At 33.8% G+C, this 23214-nt stretch overlaps 1 protein-coding gene across 1 annotated transcript; it reads right to left on the bottom strand.

Moving 5' to 3' along the window:
- Window positions 1-5107: 5107 nt before the first annotated feature.
- LOC107952158 (uridine 5'-monophosphate synthase) lies at window positions 5108-8066 on the bottom strand. Its single transcript, XM_016887438.2, has 6 exons — window positions 7106-8066; window positions 6368-6451; window positions 6026-6108; window positions 5850-5937; window positions 5519-5773; window positions 5108-5437 (listed from the first exon to the last, which is right to left on the bottom strand). Exons 1-6 carry the CDS (start codon window positions 7886-7888, stop codon window positions 5309-5311), a joined length of 1422 nt encoding a protein of 473 aa, XP_016742927.2. The 5' UTR covers window positions 7889-8066; the 3' UTR covers window positions 5108-5308.
- Window positions 8067-23214: the final 15148 nt, after the last annotated feature.

Below are 23214 nucleotides of genomic sequence, written 5' to 3'. Positions count from 1 at the left end.
GGACCATCTGTGGACGTTAACGTTGCCTTCCACTTCATCAAGAAGTCCGTTCTCCATAATAAAACTTCCTAACTTAGAAATTGACCATGAACCGATATCTTTGTAAATGCAAAATGACATGCAAGCAAAAGAAAAGAGATATTCAGTATCACATAATATCAATAAATTTCAACGATAACTTATAAGGGTAATGTCTAAGTTGGGCTTATACGGTCCTTCGACATGGGGTTGGTTCTAAAGTTTGAGGTACCCGAACCAGCAGATTCCTCGATCCTCACCCATTATAGGCTCATTTGAATCGAGTTCAGTTCAGGGGAATACATTTCCCTATGGCTACACGGAGATGAAAATCTCACGAAACCATAGGTACGGATGTATCCCGAAAGTGATCCACTATCCTGCACGGAGGCGAAAACCTCACGAAGGCGTAGCTTCTCACTCCCACTTAAGGGTGTGACCACAACGGTCATGTAAAATGCAATGCGATCAAAATATAACATGTAATAATACAAACACATGTAATGCAAAGAGGATTAAATTTTAAAATTTTTAATTTCCGATATTAAGACAAGAGATAATCAATTACATGGCCTGACTCTCTTATTACGTCCCCAGTGGAGTTGCCAAGCTGTCGAAACCATTATAAGATCGAGTTTTGGAAAATGGGAATCGATTTTAAAAAACGAAAACGGGAGTCGCCACCAATCTTTTTGGGTGTGATTGGATCACCTTTAAAACATTTTGTTTTAAAATCATTAGTTTTGGTCCATAAAATAAAAGAACGGGTTCGGGAGTCGGTTACGTACGAGGAAGGATTAGCACCCTCGTAACGCCCAAAAATTGGTACCTAATTGATTATCAAATGTCTTTAATGTCGAAAGAAAAAAAAATTTAAGATGTAGTCCTCTTTAAAATATTTTAACTTTGAAAGTTGGGATTCACTAGCGTCAAAGTATTGACATTAAGTTATCCCTTTTTTGAAATTCCTATCTCGAAACAGCAAAACGCTACATCCAATAAGTTAGGACATATTGCTTTGAAATTCCAAGATAGTGGCTTGCATTTAGAAAACCTCTAAAAACTTAGAAGGGTACTTAATTATTCGAATTCAACGAGAAAAGTGGCAACCCAATAAGTTAAGGCACTGCTTTCTCGAAATTTCCAAACACCAAGCATTGCCTTATTTGCAAAAAATCTTATTTCGAGGTAACAAATAAATGAATAAAACGAATAAAAAGATAATAACAAATAAGCTAGGAAATATTCGAGATTAAAAAAAACTCTAAATAAATAAACAATCATTATGTAAGACTAAAGAATGATAGTATAGTGAAGATAATAATAATATTAATAGTAATAATACAAATAAAAATTTTGGAATGATGTGTGAAATTATATATATGTATGTGAATATATATAGATAAGTAAACAATATATATAGTGAGTGAAGAGTAAAAGGTAAAACAAGTGTATTTAAAGAGTAATGGGTAAAAATATAATAATAGTATAATAGTAGTAATAACGTAATAGTATTAGAAATATATGATATATAATATTGAAGGTAAATACATAATATATACATATTAGAAATAATCATACTATTAGAAACAACTATTAATAATACTACATAAATAGATATATAGTAGTAGCATATACATGATATAGTTAAAAAATATATAAAGTAAGATAATATGGGAAATAAAAAAAAATATATAAACAATATAATATTAGGGCATATGCAAACAATAAAAATACAATATTAAAAGATATATATATAATGTATACATAATATAATATTAAAATATTTACATGGTATATACATAATAATGTAAAAATAAACTATTAGTAATATTATAAATATATACATATAGTAGTAATAATAATATAAAGGTATTTCATATAAACAGGTATGCACGTGAAAAAAAAAGAAAAGAGAAAAATAATAATTACAAAAGTATAAAATCAAAATACTATGTAGAAACATGTTTATTCTAAAAAGAATAACTGAACTTAATTGAGAGAAGAAACAAAATCCAAGAGATAACTTACAAGTAAAACAAATTATTGAAACAGAATTTTGGGCTAAAATTAATTGCGTATAAATGTCCGAGATCTAAAATTAAAAATGCCCCAAATCTTAAAATACCACCGCAAAGGGGGCAAATTGAAATAACACACAGACTGCAGGGCCAATTTAAAATAATATAAAACTTAAATATGGCCCGATTGAAGGCTAGCACAAAAGAGGGGACCAATTGCGCAAATTACCCAATTAAAGGTAACATGCATGGTCCCAAGCAAAAAAGTTGATTCCACTCCCCCATGCTACTTTGTTTTATTATTAATTAAAACTACTCTCCCATACTATTTTGTTTTATTATTAATTAAAACTATTCCCCATACTATTTTGTTTTTATTATTAATTAAAACCATTCCCCAATACTATTTTGTTTTTATTATTAATTAAAACCATACTTTATTTTCTCTTTTTTATCATAAAAAAACCTTTTTTTAAGAAAAAAACAACAAAAAAAAGAGTTAAAACACCACATTACCACCCTACATTCACTTTTCAAAATAGAGAGAAGGCTCTCAACTCTCTCAACCCTTCCCCTCCTCCGGTCATCGAACCGGCTATCAACCGTCATGCCGGTCACCGGCCACCGACGGCGGCGCCACCGTCCACGGTGACCGGAAAATCTTCCGAGGCCCTTTTTCGCTTTTCTTCTCGAGTAGAGCCCGGATTTGGGGTTAAAATGACCCAAAAACCTTCAAAAATTAATGAGAAGCACCCTAGAACTTAAGAATCCATTCGGTTTCCGGTCACCGATCCTCGGCGGTGGCTTCCTCGGTCGTCCACGATGTTGGAAAACTGAACACCGGTAAGATCCTTCCCTCTTTCCCTTTTATTTATATTTTTTACAAGTTTTTTCTTTGTTAAAAATATTTGTAAAATAGATAAAACGAACGAATAGAAAGAAGATCAAAAAAATAAAAATAAGGACAAACACCTTTTGAACTTGTTTTCTCCTTTTGATTTCTCCCAAAAGTCTCTGTAATACAACCCCCTCTAATACAATCTCTTCTCTCCCCAAAATACAATCGATTCTTCCTCAAAATACCATCGATCCCCCCTTTTACAATCGGTTCTAGTATGGCTTTTATAGCCATTTACAAACTTTATTATATATATTTGCTATCTTTTCTTCTTCTTGTATGGCAGGCAAACGGTGGTGGAGGCATGTGCCACTTGGTAGTGGTTGGAAGTGGGTGGTTGAGGCTTGCGGCTAGGGTTTTTAATTTCTGAAAATAGGTTGTGGGCTAGGGTTTCTAAGCTTTTGGGCTTCTTTTAGGTTTTAATTTTTGGGTTGTAATTGGGTTGGTAGCTTTATTTGTAAATGGACTTTTAATGGGCATTTTGAATTTTTTTCTTTATTTTTTTTTCAAAATTTGGTTTATTTATTTTAAGGCCCGGGCAAAATATGGATTCTACAGCTACAACAGGAGGGGTACTACACAATGAACTAGGAGGCTAACTGACAAGTGTTAGTAAGAATATCAACATCTGTTCAATTCTCCAAACCGAGAAATAATACAATGATTATTATGATACTTTTACCTTAATTTTTTAAAAAAAATTAAAAATAAGAAATAAATCCAATAATATTTCACAAGTCATTGATAGAACACAAACACTAAATGCGTTCACAAATTGTCGCGGGGTTACCTTCATTCATAATTTCCACATCACATGAGTATCGTTATCATGATCAAAGATGCCGATAGACATCAATTGACTTGGGACTATTTTGTTCTTTACCAAAACTATTTTTCTTAGTATTTATAGCCTCAGCTTTTAACTTTTTAAGCGGTGCTTTCCGTAATTCCTGCTGCCTTATTGACTAAGTAGTTATGGTAGGAATAATTGTATATGGATGGGTTTTAATTTCGATATTTTTAGACTTTTAACCCTCAACATTTATATGAATTTTATTATGAATAATTACATATGTGTGGGTTTCAATACGAGGCTATATATATTAAGTAGTTTTATCATAGCAACTTTAACCCTCAACATTTACACATTGTGTAATTTGATCCTCTTTTTACATTTTTATTTTTTTTATTACATTAAGGGTTAATTTTAAAAGAATGACAAAAGATTAAATTATTATCTTGTATTTTTTGGTGTTTCCTTTTCAATCAAATTTAGCTTATAAATTTATGTTTTAACTATTTAAGTGGAAAGGGTCACAAAGAAAACGAAAAATGACCAAATTGCACAATGTGTAAATATTGAGGATTAAGATTTTTTAAAATCAAAATTAAATTAACATAATATATAAATATTAAAGGTTAAAATAGCTATAATGCCAATTTTAAAAACTGTCATGCAAGCCTGATGACCAAAAATAACAAAATTAAATAATTGAGTTACCATCTTATAATTTTTTATAATTGGAGAACCAAAAATAAAATATTATATAGTTTACCCAAAATTTTCCATTAGAACTTTATTTTCAAGAACTATCGTCAAAAGAAAAATAAATTTGTACTAAAAATACTCGAAACTATAAATTAAAAATTCGTTCGAACTTGAATCTAAGACCAAATTTAATCAGTTGTGATTATTAATGAATATTTGTAAATTCAATTAACATTAAAACCATTTATTAGATTGATAAAAAATTTAATTATCGAAAAAAATTAATTAAATTAATATTTTAATTTGAAATTTAATTTAATTTAATTTAAAATTTAACAACTAATTTAAATTTTAAGTCATATAATAAATTTAACAACATTTAATGCAATTAACACAAATTAATTAATTAATTAAAAGACACCTTATATGACCGGTGGAGCTTATTTATGAGATAAAAATAACCATTAATTTTTTGAAACGAAAACATTATTTTTTTATGATGCGCCTATAATGTTGGTATGATAAACTCATAATACTATTTATCTTATATGCTACATTAAGAAATAATTTAAATTCTTCCATATTTCGAGCATGTAACTTTTATACTTAGAAAACTAGCCCAATAATGACAATATAAAATAAAACATAATATATATATATATAACACAAACCTAAGACAGATTTACCAAAATTTATTTAAAATAACATAGAAGAAATTGCCCTCAGCAAACAAGGATGAAAACAGTAATGGGATCCCAAAGATCTCCCTCAACAAGTAATACAAATATAACAAGCCAATCATGCAAAATCATAGATAGATTCAACAAAATTTGGCCCTTATGTTATTAGGGACGTAACATATTTAAAAGATAAGATACCCTCTTAAGTGCATTTAGCCATGTATGCTTCCCATCCTTGAAGACGGTACTCACGAGCTGCCTCCGCTGGGTTCGCTGCCTTAATGATTCCCCGACCAACGATTATTATGTCGCTACCCCTATCAAAGATGACCTACAATATCGTTTTTCTCGGTTATTAGGGAATGGTAGAAGAGCCAGGTTGTAAAATTAATGATGCGATAAAAACGCTTACTGAATACGGGGTGTTGTATTGCTGGCCGAGGGCGTCGCCACCCTTTACCATTTGAACTCCAGGGGTTGCCTGAATGAATGCTGGATTTACAGGTGCACCGGGCCAAGATGCGGGGTTGACTGAGATGAAACCGATGACAAAATCGGAGTGTTGTTCGGCAATTTTTACGGCAGCAGCTGTGTAGTCCCCCGTGGCAAGGTTACCAGCAGAGCTCATTTCAGCAAGTAGCAACAGCCCCCTACCACGAGGCAGACCCTAAAACAGGTCCCAAAAATATAAAATTACGAGAAATTGTACCTTTAAATCGGGTAATTATAGATTTATAACAAACCTTCAATTTCAAACCATCAACAATTCCAGGACCAGAGATTATGTGAGCATTAACAATATCAGCCCAATCCAATATATGGAAGATACCCCTGCAAAAGAAACCCGCCGAAAGCACTTAGGTAATAGCAAGGCACCAAATAGAAAAGGAACAATTGTGTAGCAAAAACCAAATATTACCCTTCATACTGCATTGTTACTGTGTTACCGATGTCTGCAAATTTACGGTCTTCAAATATCATGAAGTTATGTTTTTCTGCAATCTTTAATCAAAATACGGAATAAGGCATTGTTAGTTCAACTTCTCGATCAAACACCAGTTCACCAGATCCAACATAAAGCCAATGGAGGTCAACAGCTCTCTATATCGACCACCAAGTTTAACTACTAATTTGGAAAATTGAAAGCAAGGGCAACATAGTTAATTTGCCATTGAAAATCAAAACCATTTCTCAAGAAATGGCCGTAGCTCAGGAAATGTAAGCATAATAAGACATTTGACATAAGCAGTTGAGATTATACCGCGCGAAGCTTAGAACCGAACTCTGGAGTGAAATCAGGGAATATGTCAACATGGGTCTTCAATAGGCAAATTTCAGGTCCAACCTGCATAATAGTTCAATATTGAGCAAGAGAAACATAAAATCAGCAAACAAGAAAATTTTATCATTACAATCATTCAATATGTATTAAGCTTAGCCACAACTCAAGTTCCATGATAATAAAATGAAGATAAAATCATTTATTTACAAAGACATGGTCAAGTAATAACATTGGCTTCATATCAGGCTGCAGCCAACCCCTAAAGACTCATTTGATATGGTTAAATATGAGTCAAACAAATCAAATAAACTGTCAGAAAAGGATGTAAGCATATATATATATTTGTGTATGTGTATGTATGTGTGTGATCTCATTGTTACTATGCCTAAGTTCCCAGGCATAAATATCATTTATACAAAAATAAAAAAGCATAAACACCATGATAAACATCGTTGATAAAATCAAAGGTATCCTAAGATAGAACCTAATGAAGATCTTAAGCAAATCACAAAAAACATTACCATCACTTTCCCTAGAAAGTTTTTCCACTTTCCTAGGAAAAATCAACAAGGAAAACCCCTTTCTGATCACTTTCCCAAGAAAATTTACAACTTCCCTAAGAAATAGATCAACCCAAAACAGAAAATCCATTTTCTATCACTTTCCCCAGTAATTTCCAAAGTTTCCTAACAAACCAAAATCAATCCACAAACTTACCTTCTCAGCAATATCAAGCAACTCAGCAGCAGTGGCAACATCAGCCGCCAAACAGAGATTACTCTCTTTCTTAACCATAATCTCAAACAGCTTTTTCCCAGTTGGATTCTTAGAAATCTTAGCCCTTTCTTGATACCCCAAACACTTAATCCTCACTTTCTCAACCTTAGGCACGGGTACTTTCTTATTCTCCTCCAAAAACTTCATAACCAAACTTTCCATCTCTTCCTCCAGCTTCCCTTTGGCTCTTAAAACCTTGACCATCTCAGTTAAAGTAAAAAGTGCATGAAGTTTAATCCCATTCTCCTCCAACGTTTCCCTCCCGCCTTGCTCCCTATCTATAACCACGATGGCATCCGTTACGTTGATACCCAAAGACCGAAGCGGTGCCGCCGTTTCGAGAACCGATGCACCGGACGTTACGAGGTCTTCCACCACCAAACAAACTTGACCCTTTTCGTAAACACCTTCGATGGACTTGGCAGTTCCGTAGTCTTTTACTTCTTTGCGGCGCATGAGCATGGGGATGGAGGTGTCGAGAGAGATGGAGGTGGCTATAGGGAGGGCAGTGTAAGGGACACCACATATGAGGTTAAAGGGTGTTTGGGGAGGGAGAGAGGAGAGGAGGGAGTGGGAGATTTGGCGGAGGAGGGAAGGGTAAGAGACGATGAGACGGAGGTCTATGTAGATAGGGGAGAAGATCCCAGATTTCAGCTTGAAGTTACCGAATTTAACGGCGGAGATTTCATGGAGTTGGAGGATGAGAGACTCCGTTGACGACATTTTGTGACAGCGCCGCTAGTGACGGTGGTGGTGAAAATCAGTGGAAGAGTGGGAGCAAAGGTGAAGTGCTTTATAAAGTAGAGAGATATGAAAACGTTAAACTTTTGAAGGCTTTTTTTTAATGGAAAAAGTTAAAATTAGTGGAGCCTTTAAATTTTATTAAGTTACAATTGGAAACATGGCACGAAAAATGGGTAAGATTAGGCATATATGCCGCATTTAATAAACAATTACGGAAATAGGTTATTTTATTTGAAATTTAAGAAAATAAGTTGATTTTAATATAGGTGGTAAAAACACTCTTTGAATGAAGTTTTTTTTTTTTGTTGACGAGGTAAAAGCGCATCCTACGAGGTCTGTTTTCCCTCTCTCTCTTATTACGTCAGTAGAAAACACTCTTTACACTATCTAATTAAACTTAAAAGTAAAAAAAATTAACCTTAAAACTTAGTCTCATCTTTTCCATGAAAAAACAAAAATATGAATATTAAAAATTTTATAGAAAAATACTTATAACAAGAAGCATTTTTTTTCTAATTTGTGAGTCATGTCCGATCTTTTCCAATATTTTGAAATATGTTTCATATTCGGTGGTAAAGTTTCCTATAAAATGAATATTGATATGGAGAGGTTTTCATAGTTAAATTTTGAGCAAAAGATTTGCATGTTAATGAGAAGATTGTTGATGTTAAAAGTCTGAAGTAGGAAAATCGACCCAACAAAGTAAATTAGTTCAAGTAAGTAAATTTAGTGTCATTGTTTGAAGTTGATTAATGAGTTTTTTTTTGTATAATTTTTTCGCTTTAATTTTATATTAAACATGTGAAACAAGTTTTTTGGCAAAGATGAGTAGACAAATTAGAGTCTTTATTTATTATGATGGTCAAATTTGTGATACCGGAATTGGTATTGTTTTTGTATCAGCCCAATCTACAAAGCATAAAATTGAACGAGCTTCTATTAAGAATTAGAAGAAAAGTCTCGACTTCAAGCTAGAGGAGAATTTCGAGCTTGAAATATAGATATCTAACATTAATGAATCCTATTAGATACAATACATTTGAGCTCAAAGGTGAGATGGATGTAGAGTTAATGCTTGATACGCATTGCTTAATTGGAAATGTTATACAAGAGTTATATGCCTAGTTTGTCAACGTAGAGGAAAGTGGTCTAATTTCGACAACAGCTCTAATTAATTTGTTTCAGCAATAGGAAGCAGAATGTCCAACCACATAATTTTGTGATGGTTTCACGGCGTAGTTGCAAAACTGGTATCAATGAATGTCAAAACCATCAATAGAAAGGCATTCTTCGGTTTCAACCCTCGGTTTCAACCCTCGGTTTCAACTTTGGCATATAGTTAAGGTTAGCTTGTAACCCAAATTGGAGACACCGACACGACATTCTGTGAGTTCTTTTGATTTCAACTTTGAAATGTTGATGTTCTATGTTGGAAACTCTTATGTGGGTATGACATTAAGTTACATGGGTGGGCAATCTATAAGGAATATTGGTTTTAACATAGGGTTGACGAGAACAAATGATGTTCTCCCTACAACCTGCAGCAGTAAAGGGACATCCAATCTTGGACATGAAATTGTAACTAGGTTGACAATAAAGAGGAAGTTGCAAACGAAGAAGAAGCTGAGAATGGAAAGGAAGTTGAAACCAATGATGACCCAAGAATTGTATTATTTTCTAAACTAGAGGTCGTTCCTACTAAACCAAAAGGGAATGGTTTTTGACAGTGAAGGTCCAAACAATACTAGAGGAACCCAATCAGATTTTACGGCATATGAACCTCCATCTCACATGCTTAATGTCGACATTGATACTGAAGATAGTTTAGAATTTCCAAAATTTCCTCATAGAAAACTAAGGCGAGTTCTTCTACAAATTTTGGCGATTTACAAGTTGGAATGGAGTTTTTCCTCCAAAGATGTTGTTGATGCAATGAAATGGTATAGCATAAAGCATGGGATCAATTTTTATGTTATGTAGCAATAGATATCCCTAGAAAATCATTACATCGGTGAGAAAGAAGATAGGATTCTAGACAATAAAAAAATATGACGTTCCACATACTTGTGTTGTTGCAGGTACGTCACAAAATTATCTGAAATTGGATGTTGATCTTATCTTTGACATTGTATTACCTATGGTGAAATACTTGTGTTGTTGTAGGTATGTCACAAGATCATCCGAAACTGGATTTTGACCTTATTTTTTACATTGTCTTATCTATTGTGAAAGTGAATCTTAGGATTCTCATGCCAAATTTGATTGATAATATTCATAGTGAGTATGATTACACCATATCATACTATAAGGCATGGGTTGCAAAATAGAAGGCAATAGAAAAACTGTATAACGGGTGGGATAAATCATATAAAGATTTGTGGCAATGGTTGAAGTTATTGAATCAGTACGACCTAAGTATCGTTATCAATCTACAAACAAAACCTGTGTATCATGAAAATCAAATGGTCAAAGGAAAAATAATTTTCCATCTTCTTTATTGGGCATTCAAGTGAAGCATTGAAACATTTTGATATAGTAAACCACCAGTTCAAATTAACGGTACATTCATGTACGGGAGATATGAGCATCACTTGTCATTGACTATTGTGCAAAATGGTAATCAAATAATTCTACCAATAGATTTTTCTCTTGTTGAACAAGAAACCACGGATGCTTGGGAATTATACTTGACTAACTTGAGAAGGCACGTTGTGCCGCAACTTGATATATGCATCATTTCTGATAGGGCAGTTGAAATACAGGCTACGATTGATCAACGTGGAAGCATATGAGATCGTGCATACCATAGGTATTGTATATGTCATATCGGGTCAAATTAAATAGGTCAATTCCACAAAGATGAGGAGCAACGATATGTTATTAACATGGGTATGTAATAAATATTATTTTCTATATCATTCTTCAACATATACATTATTGCATTCATGGATATACTATTTATGTTCTTCAACAGAGTACGAGCATGTCTAACATCGATTCCATGAAATGTTAGAGAATTTATAGGTAGTAAAATCAAAAGGTGTTGAATACCTCGATGAGATACCCAATGAATAGTTGACTCAATCATATAATGAAAGTCTACAATACGGGTATATGACAGCAAACGTAACAGAATACATAAATTCTGTATTAAAGGGGACGTATAATTTTCCGATAATGTTGGGGGTGAAAGAAACATATTTTTGCTTATCAACCTTATTTCTGAAGTGAGCAAAAAAAATATGTTGGATAGATAAAGGTCGAACACATTTGGTCTGAGGAAGTGAGGAAAGATATGGCAAAAAATGCAACAGGAGTAAAGTCTACGTCTATAATGTGTCACTTGCATTCAAATGAAATATTTTGGGCTATGGAGTTCTATAAATCGAATGAGGGTATCATCAGGGGATCATATTGTGTATACTTAAAACCAAGGACTTTCAAACGTGGGAGATTTCAAACACTTCATTTTTCATATACACATGCAATTCTTGCATATGCCTTAGCACGTTTGGATTGCATGAAGTATGTTGACGAATTGTACAAACTAAAATAGATATATAAATTATGGAAGTTTGACTTCCCATTGGTCCCAAATGAAGATAGAAGGCCTTATGTTTTGAGTGCTCCATTTGAATTGCTACTGAATATTAAATTGCATTGCAAGCCAAAAGATCGATCGAAATCTAGTTGGATATGCAACAATACAGATATTCAAGAGAAGATAAACTAACCAAGGTTATATAGTTTTTGTAGGAAACCAAAACATAATAAGAAAACATACTAACATTTGAGGACAACGTTGAGACGAGGATCGTAGATATGTAATTTTCCAAACCTTTTTGTTATGAAAGTTACATTTAAATTTCCAAAGTAGATTTAAGTTCTAATCCATCTTGATGAAAATTTTAGTAGTTATCAAAAGGAATTAAAAAATTAATTAATTTAGCTATATTCGCTTTTACATTTTTTAACAAAAAAAAATCATTAATTATATAATCTACTCTAATATTATGTTGACTAATTTTAAAACTAGTGGATAACTCAAAGTCGAATTAAACATAAAAAAAATTGATAAAATGTAAATAAGTATATTAATGATATAAAAATACAATACAAATATTAATGGAAGCATTACTTATATAAAAAAAATTCAAAATTAACAAACTAAATGATGATGTACATAAAAATATTTAAAATGAAAAGTTCATCTCTATCGTTAGATAGAATGTGTGGCAGAACCCAATGGGTATCGATTACATAAAATTTGCATTTACCATAATTGAAGGAGTAACTAATTTACAAGATTTTACTAAGTTATTCAAATTTTATTAGGTTAATGCAAAAAAAGTACATGTATTGCAATTTATTATCAAATATTATTTTAAAAATTTTAAATTTGAACCCCAAAACATGGATATTTTGACAAATAAACCACTCCTTTATAGTATTAATATATCATATTATAATAATAAAAAATTGTTTTTCTATAATTAACAATGTATTATATGTATACTAATATTACTGGATTTTCGAAAATTTGAAAATAAATTAGTGCCAAATTTCAACCAATAAATGGCCTAATTTTATGCCACATAAGCTAACTTATCAATTTTGCTAAAAAATCTCACTATAGTATATATATAGTTTACAATCTACTTTTTATAAGTATTTTAGATTTAAAAAGAATTGTATTGGAAGCGAATTGGTTTTTAAGTAAAGTTTTTTCAACAGTAATAGTTTCAAAATTCGAACTTAATCTAAACATTTGGAAAGGATGTTAACTCCACTTATTTTAATTACCCATTTGTGATTTTAATAAAATGTGATTCGCTGAAATATGATTAATGGTGATGATATCATTGTAAAATAATAATTAAAACCTCGTTAAAGTTACATTAATATGTTTTGTGCATTCTAATAGTTTTTTTGGAAATACAATGTTACTTTACAAATTTAACTTTATTAAATAAAAGATAATATTAATGCATTTTAATATTTTTCATTAAATTTACTATTAAATTAAATATTTCATAATAAACTTATCAATAATTATTATTATTTATAAATATTTAATTTAATCTACAAGGTATGATATTCTCACGTTTTGATTTAATCTGTTAAATACAATTGAACACAACTTGCACATTAATTTAATTTTTTTATGGGGCACAATTTTTAATATTAATTATTATAGGTGGTTGGGAATTTATTGGAATATGGTTTTTTTAGGAGTATCTTAAAATTTATAGGTATTGATTTCTTGGAATATGATTTTTTTAGGAGCATCTTAAAACTCATGGGCGTTGATTTCAAGGTGCATGTCAACACTTCCAATTTTTTTTGTGCATTCATAGATTTAGGGTCAATTATTATGTTATGAGTATTGTACCTCGAAATTGTGGGTGTTAAGGTCATAGTAAAAAAATTTAAATTAAACGATAATAATTTAATTTAATTTTAAAGATAAATTTAAACCCTAAATTGAATACTCACTGATGTGGAGTTGTGTATTAATTTAAAGAATGAATAATGCAATTTGAATAAATTTTAATGAAAATATAAATTCAAGTTGAAACCACTTTCATTTAAAACCCTAGGAGAACCTTGATTTTAGAAATTATAAAAATGTAATTAAACTTGTTAATTTTCACAACAAACCAAAACAAATTGTCTTTTGCATTCTATCTTACCCCGTACATAACTAAGTACCTCCAAATTACAATTATCAATCGTATTGTAATGGTTGTCAACTTATTAAGATTTGAAGAAGTACATGTTACGTAAAATGAAACAACATTTCAATATTCTCTTGTGGCTTGGCTTCTGGCAATGTGAATATAAGTTTACTTAACGAAAGAATCATTTCTCAATTAAGAGATGTTAGTTTCTTCTATGCAAGTCAAATTAAGAGAGCACCACTTACGTTCCGTCATTCCTATTTGATCTAATTAAACGATGGAAACCATATACCCATACGTTTCATCTCCCATATGATGAAATGAGGATATTGGAAGATGTAATGTTGTTGACGGGGCCTCTAGTGGACATGTATATTGTAACGGGAAATTCTAAGCGCAATCTAGGGTAGAATTGTAACAATCAAATTTATAATAACCTGAAAATTTAAAATAATTGGAGGACTAAATTGAAAGAGGCTGTAAGGTGGCGACCTTTATTGAAAGAAATAAGAATGTTTGAAATTTAATTGGACATAGTTGTAAAACCCTAGTTGAATTTACTGGCCACCTTAAAATCTGCCAATAGAAAAAGATACAATAGATTGACCTTGTCTGGCAACAACATTCCTCTAACCATCTAAAGCATCCAAGCTCTAGTGTCTCAATCCATCTTCTCCTTGGTGGCATGTAGTGGATGTTCTAGTGAGACAAGTCGTTCTAACCATGTGCACTTCAAACAACAACCATCTAGTGTCATGGGTTACGAAGGGAAACTTGCAACCATGACGGACTTGTGCGATTTATCGCTTTTGAGGGAGGTCATTTGGCCCAATCAAACTGGTCCAGTGCTTGAAGAGATTGAAAGCCCGTCTCCGAAGCTTGGCAAATATGGAAAGTAATCTTCAAAGATATGGTTGGCAAATATGGAAGGGGATCTTCAAAGATATGCGATCCTCGACTTTAATGTAATATTTAGAAGATATGATTCTGTAATCTTAGAAATTTGATATCTTGATAGTTTTAGATCTTAGCCATTGATGGATTTCAATCTGTACCGTTGATATTGGGAAGGCTCAAATATAAATAGAGGTCTATCCCCCTTATTGTATTCATTCAATTGTTAATAGAATTTTGATAGCATTCACTCAAACTTTTCTCTCAAGTGTTCTTATTTCTCTGTGGCTTTTATTCAACTTTCAAGATCGTTCTTACTTCGTTCTTCTGCTGTTCTTCGTGGGTGCCTTAGAGAAATTCAGTTGAATCATCAATTGTTGCGAGTTAGACTGACTTAGGCGTTTGTGAGTGAAGAAACTGCCTAAGGCCGCACGGATTGCTTGTGAAAACTTTAAGTCCGTGACAGTTGGTATCAGAGCTAACGTTCGAAGACACCATCGAAAGATGTCGAAAGAAGTTGCTGAGAATATTGATGGAATGGAGACCCGTGGGAAGGCTAGAAAAGCTAGCCACTCGAGGGACATACTGTCGGCTTTGGAAGATCGAGTTGTCACTCTCGAGGAATCCGTGGGAAATGTCAAGGAGAGGGTTGATGATATCGATGATAAGGTCAATGATAGGTTGCTGTCCATGAAGGAGCAACTTAGAGACTATGTGTTGGACCATGTTGAGAAGCTGACTGCTAGGGATGATGCAATTGAGGAAAAGCTTGGTGGCAGGAATGATGCCATTGAGGCTATGATGACGGCCTTGAAAGAGGAGATTGCGGAGCTAAAGGGTGAACTCACAATCTACAAGGCTGCTTTGGGCAATGGTGGGTTAGCTGCTGTCGTGTCCAAGCCTAGTGTTGATGTTCCCAAGCCTAAGAAATTCAAGGGAACAAGGTCTGCGAGAGATGTGGACAACTTCTTGTGGGGTGTCGAGCAATACTTCCGTGCCAAAGGGATCGTGGATGATGCCACTAAGGTAATTACTGCTGCTATGTATCTTACTGACGTTGCCTTATTGTAGTGGCGTCGTAGGTCCACCGATGTGAGATGGGGTGGGACAGAAATTAGAACTTGGAAGGAGTTTCAATACAAGTTCAAGGCACAGTTTTACCTAGAGTATGCCGAGGATGAAGCTCGGGCAAAGTTCCGTCAGCTTTCGCAACAAGGCACTGTGAGGAAGTATGTGCAGGAGTTTAGTGAACTCATGCTTCAGATCTCAGATATAGGTGAGAAAGAGGCATTCTTTTCCTTCATGGATGGGTTGAAACCATAGGCAAAACAAGAGTTGCAACGTCGAGGAGTGCAAGAGCTTACCAAGGCCATGTCTGTAGCAGAATCGTTGGTCGAATTCGGTGGGAAGAAAGACAGGTCTGAGTTTTCTAAGCCCAGATTCAATCCGAAGGGAAATAGTGGAGGAGATAAAGAAATGCCCACTAGAAATGTGAACGGTAAGAAGCCGTGGGACAAAAAGAAGGGAAGGCCTATAAGTTTCTTCCATTGTGATGGCCCACACATGATTAAAGACTGTCCAAAGAATGCTGCGCTCGCCGCTACAGAAGCGAAAGTGGAGTCTGATGTGGAGGATAACAATCTTGGTTTGATACAAGGGGGTGTCGAAGATAAGACGAGTCATGGGCTAATGTTTGCAGACATCATAGTGGCTGGCAGAAAGTTGAATACACTTGTCGACACAGGTGCGTCTGATTTATTCATGTCTGAAAGGGCTACTCATAAACTTGGCCTCAAGATTAAAAATAAGCCGGGTCGGATTAAGACGGTGAATTCAGAAAGTGTTTTAATCAAGGGGGTTGCAAAGGGAGTAAATCTCCAATTTGGCGATTGGACCGGTAAGGCATCCATCAAGGTAATAGTACTTGATGACTATGATTTTATAGTTGGATTGAGTTTTCTTAATCAGGTTAATGCGACGATTTGTCTTTCCAATAATTTCATGGTGATTTCGGATTCAAACCATCAATACATGATGAGATTAACAAGAAAGGGGAGCCTGGAAGGGAAAATATTGTCCACAGTCTAATTTGCTAAGGGAGTACGTAGAGATGAAGTCTCCTACTTAGCTACTTTGAAGATTGAGGAAACCGATAAGATCGTGGGTGAGATCCCTAAGGAAGTGGGCTAAGTACTACAATCCTTTCCAGATGTGATGCCTACAAAGTTGCCAAAGAGTTTGCCACCTAAAAGGGAGGTAGATCATAGGATTGAATTGGTGTCCAACATGGTGCCACCAGCTATGGCCCCATATCGTATGTCCCCGTCGGAATTGGAGGAATTACGAAAATAGTTAAAGGAGCTTTTAGATGCGTGATTCAGTAGGCCATCTAAATCTCCGTGTGGTGCACCGGTGCTATTTCAAAAGAAACATGATGGGTCATTTCGGATGTGTATTGATTATCGAGCCCTAAACAAGATCACTGTAAGGAATCTGTACCCTATTCCCCTCATTGCAGACTTGTTCGACCAGCTTGGTAGTGTAAAATAGTTTACCAAGTTGGACTTGAGATCGGGGTACCATCAAGTTCGGATAGTCGAAGAGGACGAGCCAAAGATAGCTTATGTGGCACGGTATGGCTTGTATGAGTTTTTGGTGATACCTTTCGGACTCACAAATGCCCCAGCTACATTTTGCACCTTGATGAATAAGGTACTTCAACCTTTCATTGATCGTTTCGTGGTTGTTTACCTTGACGATATTGTGGTGTACAGTAAGTCACTCGATGAACATATGGAACATTTGAGGGAAGTGTTCTAAACTTTGAGGGAAAATGAGCTGTTCTTCAAAGAGGAGAAATGCACCTTTGCTCAACGAGAGGTGCCATTTCTAGGCCACATTGTGGGAGGTGGCAAGATTCGGATGGATGAAAGCAAGGTTCGGGCCATTACCGAGTGGGAGGCTCCAACCAAGGTGACAGAGTTAAGATCTTTCCTTGGGTTAGCAAACTACTATAGACGCTTTATCAAATGCTATTCTAGAATTAACGCACCCTTGACGGACATGTTGAAAAAGGGTAAGGTATGAAATTGGAACCCATAGTGTGAGAGGGCCTTTAATCAATTAAAGTAAGTAATGACAAATGAGGCCGTACTTGCATTACCAGATTACTCGAAGCCTTAAGAATTACGCACGGATGCATCAGATTATGCCATTGGGGGAGTACTGATGCAAGAGGGTCATCCCATTGCTTTCAAAAGTCGGAAGCGTAATGAGATAGAACGGAGATATACGGTCTAAGAAAAGGAAATGACCGCTGTGGTGCATTGCTTGTGCACATGGAGGCATTATTTACTGGGTTCCAGGTTCGTGGTCCTTACCGATAACGTTGCCAACAGTTATTTTCTAACCCAGAAAAAGTTGTCTCTCAAACAGGCTCGTTGGTAGGTTTTTCTAGCGGAGTTCGATTTCATAATGGAATATAAGCCAGGGAGTGCCAACATGGTGGCTGATGCACTTAACCGAAAGATGGAGTTCGCAGCCACCAGTCAACCCGACGAGTCCTTATTGGAGCGCATTCGAGAAAGGTTGTCCCATAACCCCATAGCCAAAAGCGTGATCGAGCTGGCCAATAAGGCGAAAATGAGTAGATTTTGGCTTGATGGGGAATTACAAAACACCCATAGGTACCGCCTCTATGTGTCTCACTATGGGAAATTACACAAGGAAGTCATAAAAAATGCCATGACTCACGATGGGCGGGCCATCCGGGAATGCACCGTACTTTGGCCCTTTTGGAGGATCGATACTATTGGCCTCACATGGGTGAAGATGTGAAAATCTATGTGAAGACTTTTCTAGTATGCCAATAAGACAAGGTTGAGTTAAAGAGTCCCGCCAGCTTGTTACAACCCTTGCCCATTCCGAAAAGGCCATGGAAGAGTGTATCCATGGATTTTATTGTGGGTTTGCATAAGTGTGATGGATTTGCAAGTATTCTTGTTGTGGTAGAGAGGTTTTTAAAGTATGCGACGTTTATTCCTGCTACGAAGGAGTGCCACGCTGAGGAGGCAGCTCGCTTATTTCTTAGACACGTGGTAAAATATTGGGGAGTGCTACTGTCTATTATCAGTGATCGAGATGGGCGATTTACGGTCCGGTGCTGGACAGAGTTGTTCAAGTCAATGGGCTCGGGCTTGAACTTTTCCACAAGCATGCATCCATAAACTGATAGGCAAACTGAACAAATGAATGCATTGTTGGAGACATATCTTTGACACTATATGAGTGCCACGCAAAAGGATTGTCCCAAGTTGTTGGATGTGGCCCAATTTTCATACAACTTGCAGTGAAGTGGGGCAACAAATCAAAGTCTTTTCGAGATAGTGATGGGCCAACAGCCACCCACACCCAACGCTGTTGCGACCCGTTATACAGGACCAAATCCTGCTGCGTACCGATTTGCGAAGGATTGGCAAGAAAAGAATGATTTGGCTAGGGCTTTGTTTACACAAAGCAAGCAAGCGCAACAAGAAGTGGACCGATCAAAATCGAAGGGATGTGCAGTTTCAGGTGGGTGACTTAATCCTTGCCAAACTACACTTGATGTTGTGATATATGGGTTTGCACAAGGGGCTTGTGCGAAGGTATGAGGGGCCGTTTAAAGTCTTGAAGAGGGTAGGCAAGGTGGCCTACAAACTTGAGTTACCAGCAAAGCTGAAGCTCAACCCAATGTTCCATGTAAGCATGCTCAAGCCATACCATGGGGATCAAGAGGATCCAAATCGAGGCAAGTCTGAACGAGCGTCAATGGGAGTAAATGTCTCTTATGACCGAGAAGTTGAAAACATTGAGGCAGATCGTGTGGTGGGACAAAGGTATCATCGGCCACGACATGAATGCTTGGTACGATGGAAAGGACTACCTGACAGCGAAGCAAGTTAGGAACCTGCCGAGGCATTGTGGCAATTCTAAGAGAAGATAGCCTAGTTTCACGAGGGGGACGCGACGAGGGCGTCGCTAGAACAAGTGGGGGAGAATGTCATGGGTTGCGAAGGGAAACTTGCAACCATGATGGACTTGTGCGATTTATCGCTTTTGAGGGAGGTCATTTGGCCCAATCAGACTGGTCCAGTGCTTGGAGAGATTGAAAGCCCATCTCTAGAGCTTGGAAAATATGGAAAGTAATCTTCAAAGATATGCTTGGCAAATATGGAATGGGATCTTCAAAGATATGTAATCCTAGACTTTAATGTAATCTTTAGAATATATAGAGATTTGATATCTTGATAGCTTTAGATCTTAGCCATTGATGGATTTCGATCTGTACCGTTGATATTGGGAAGGCTCAACTATAAATAAGGCCTCTCCCCCTTATTGTATTCATTCAGTTGTTAATAGAATTTTGAGAGCATTCACTCAAACTTTTCTCTCAAGTGTTCTTATTTCTCTGTGGCTTTTATTCAACTTTCAAGATCGTTCTTACTTCGTTCTTCTGTTGTTCTTCGTAGGTGCCTTAGAGGAATTTAGTTGAATCCTCAATTGTTGCAAGTTAGGCTGATTTAGGCGTTTGTGAGCGAATGCCTAAGGCCGCACGGATTGCTTGTGAAAACTCTAAGTCCGTGACACTAGATCCTTCTTTGGTGCCTCATTTAGTGACACATCACCTAAAAACCAATGGCACTCGTACTTCAAGTTAATGCCACTAGGTCCAATCTTCACATCATCGTTGATTAGAAGGTTGAATATTAAAGTAACATCTTCGAGCATGATGGTCACTTCCCCATATGGAAAATGGACAGTAAATGGTTTTAGCTTCCATCTTTCCAACTAAGCATCAACCAATTCCGAAATGATATTGAACTTCACCATTGTAACTACAACATGTAAATTGGAATCCTTTAAACATTCTTCGATCTGAGCATCGTGCATCGAATATTTTGAATGTGAATTGAAAGAGCTTGATCTTCTAGTTTTTAAAAGAATCATAAAAGAATAATATTATATTTCAAAAAATCTTTAAAATATTTATGAAAAAAATTAAAAATTCAAAAGAATTGAGTTGGAGACCTTACCACATTGATGGCATAGTTGGCAATGTGTTTGGCCTTTCTATCGCAGAAAATAAGTAACAAGTAGGAAATAACAAGTTTTTTTTTGGACAATTTGAGAGGATTTTAGGCAGGGAGAAAGGAAGAAGAGGATGGATATTTACCGAGAGGAAGTCAACTCTTGACTTCCATTGCATTTATTTGGGTTGGTTGGGCTAACAACCCAACATAGTTTCTAGTGATTCTCCTCACCATGCATGACACAATCTCTCCTATTGTGATTTGACATATCTCTAAACTCGATACTCGTGAATGTTAAGGTATAACTCCAAAAACAATAATTTTTTTTCTAAAAACAACTTACCTATGCACATATAATAAATAATATTAAAATCTATACTATAAAAGTTATAAAAAAAACTCAATTTGCAATTTCTCTCATTAAATCGTAGGTATAAATCCAATTATACATATAAAACTTATATGACTTGAATTTATGTTAATACCAAAATTTCACAAGATTTTATATGCTAAGATAAGGAAAAATTTATTTATTGTCAAAAGAAAAAAATGTAAAAATTAATTAAGATTAGATTATACATTTAAAGGTAATAAAATATCTATTTAAAATTCAAAAAATATTTACTTTAATTATATATGGATTATTTGATTTATAAATCATTAAATAAGCACATTAAAACTTTTAATGAGATATCATTTTCATAAAAAATAAAAAATATTTACTTTTATAATAAATTAAAAATTACTAATAATATTTTGTATTTATTATAAAATAATAAATAGACACCCAACAAATATTTTTATTTTTACAGTATAATTATTACATGTACACATATTTTATTATATAATTTATAATTTTTAAAATATCAAAATTTGTTTTCGTTAAATCTAAATTTCCAAAAGCAATTCACTTTAAAAAATTATGGTGTCTACTTTGAATCCCTACAAAATTAAGATTTTAAAAATAGCCTAAAGTATAAAAAGCAATGTAAACATCTTCCTAAAGTCTTAATCTTTATCAACAAAAGAGCAACTGCTAAGATAACTACTACGGCAGCTGATGTAGGAGGATGTGGGAGTAATAATGCCAAGAAAAGCAAGAGGAGCCGAAGGAGATTTCGAGTTAAAGATGAAATTTAATTAGTATTTTCTAAAAAAATTCATAATTATAATATTTTAAAAATATAATTTTTTACAATTTTAGAAAAAAAATTTACGAGTTTTCAGTTTTTTTTAAAAATTTATTATAATCTTTTTCTAATTGGTATAGTAATACATTTAGTCTTTAATACTTACATATTCTATCGACTCTAATTCTAAATAATTTAATAAATTTTAACTCTTCACTTTTATAAATTTTATTAATTTGATACTCAAACTTTCTAACTAAAACTCTCAACTTTTAAAATAAAAACATTTCACGTCTATAAATTTATAAAATACAAAATAGAAACACGAATATAGTTGAATGATAATATGTATAATTTGCCCGAATAAAAAGTATTAGCTGCAATCTTTTTCCTTTAATTCCGGAATCAGTGCAGCCAAAAGAAACTTTCACAAAAATCTTTCCCATTTTCCAACTCCATTATAGATTCATGCAAATTATTAATAATTAACAATTATTCTACTTTTTGACTTTGGACCATCAAAGTGTGTCTAAGTCTATGTTTCTTCTCAATCTCAAAAATTTTAGTCAAGCTTTCTAGAAAAATTAGCATATTCAAACAAACAAATAAATTAAATTGTTGACTCAATTATGATTTTTTAAATTTAATAATAAATTTAAATTTTATATTAATATTAAATTAAAGAAAAAAAAAACCACCACCGTCCCTCTCCCTCCCCCCACCCTCTCTACTGCTGCTGCTGTAAAAATGGCAGCATGTTAGGAAAGTTTTGTCAATGTATCATCACCTTCTTCTAAGCCATTAGCATTTCATTCATATAGATTGTATAGCTGCATGTCATTTATTGTTCAGGAATGAGTTAACAAAAGCTTCTATTAAGCTGTGGAAACATTATTAACCACAACTCTGTCTATTTTTATTTAAATTAGTATAAAATTTATATTTATTATTATAATTTTTGAAAATATTATGTGTTTTTATTTTTATTTTTTAATTTTTTTAGAATTGGGATTGAATTGAGATTATTTGTAATTTTTGAGGGTCAATATATTAAAATTATGATTAAATCGATATAATATTAAATTTATTATTTTACTAATTTTTTACTGTTTAGGTGACATTTAGTGCAATTAACGGAAATAAAAAAATCTCGATTGATTGAATGATTAATTTTAAAAAAAAATTATAATTAGATAACTTAAAAAATATGATCTATAATTAAGTGAACTATGATGTAATTTACCTTTAAATAAAATAATTAAAAGAAAGGAAAGATTTAATCATACTTAGAAAAAGGGAAAGATTACAAATAGATGTAACAAAATTTTGTATTTGATAACTCTAACAACTCAAAGTTATTTATATTTTTACAATTTAGTCTAAAAACATCATTTTTTTTCTTAGATTATATGAAAATTTTAGTTATTTTTATTTTGATTGTTCTGTATATGATTATTGTTAGTTTAGATTTTTTTATTATTATTTTTTGTAAGTAAAAATATAATAATTCCAAGCGAAAATAATAAAAT

The sequence above is a fragment of the Gossypium hirsutum genome, chromosome A04 (assembly GCF_007990345.1).
Source record: "Gossypium hirsutum isolate 1008001.06 chromosome A04, Gossypium_hirsutum_v2.1, whole genome shotgun sequence".
Taxonomy (NCBI): Eukaryota; Viridiplantae; Streptophyta; class Magnoliopsida; order Malvales; family Malvaceae; genus Gossypium; species Gossypium hirsutum.
The sequence above is the reverse complement of the archived record's forward strand: the minus strand, read 5'-3'. Positions and strand labels throughout refer to the sequence as shown.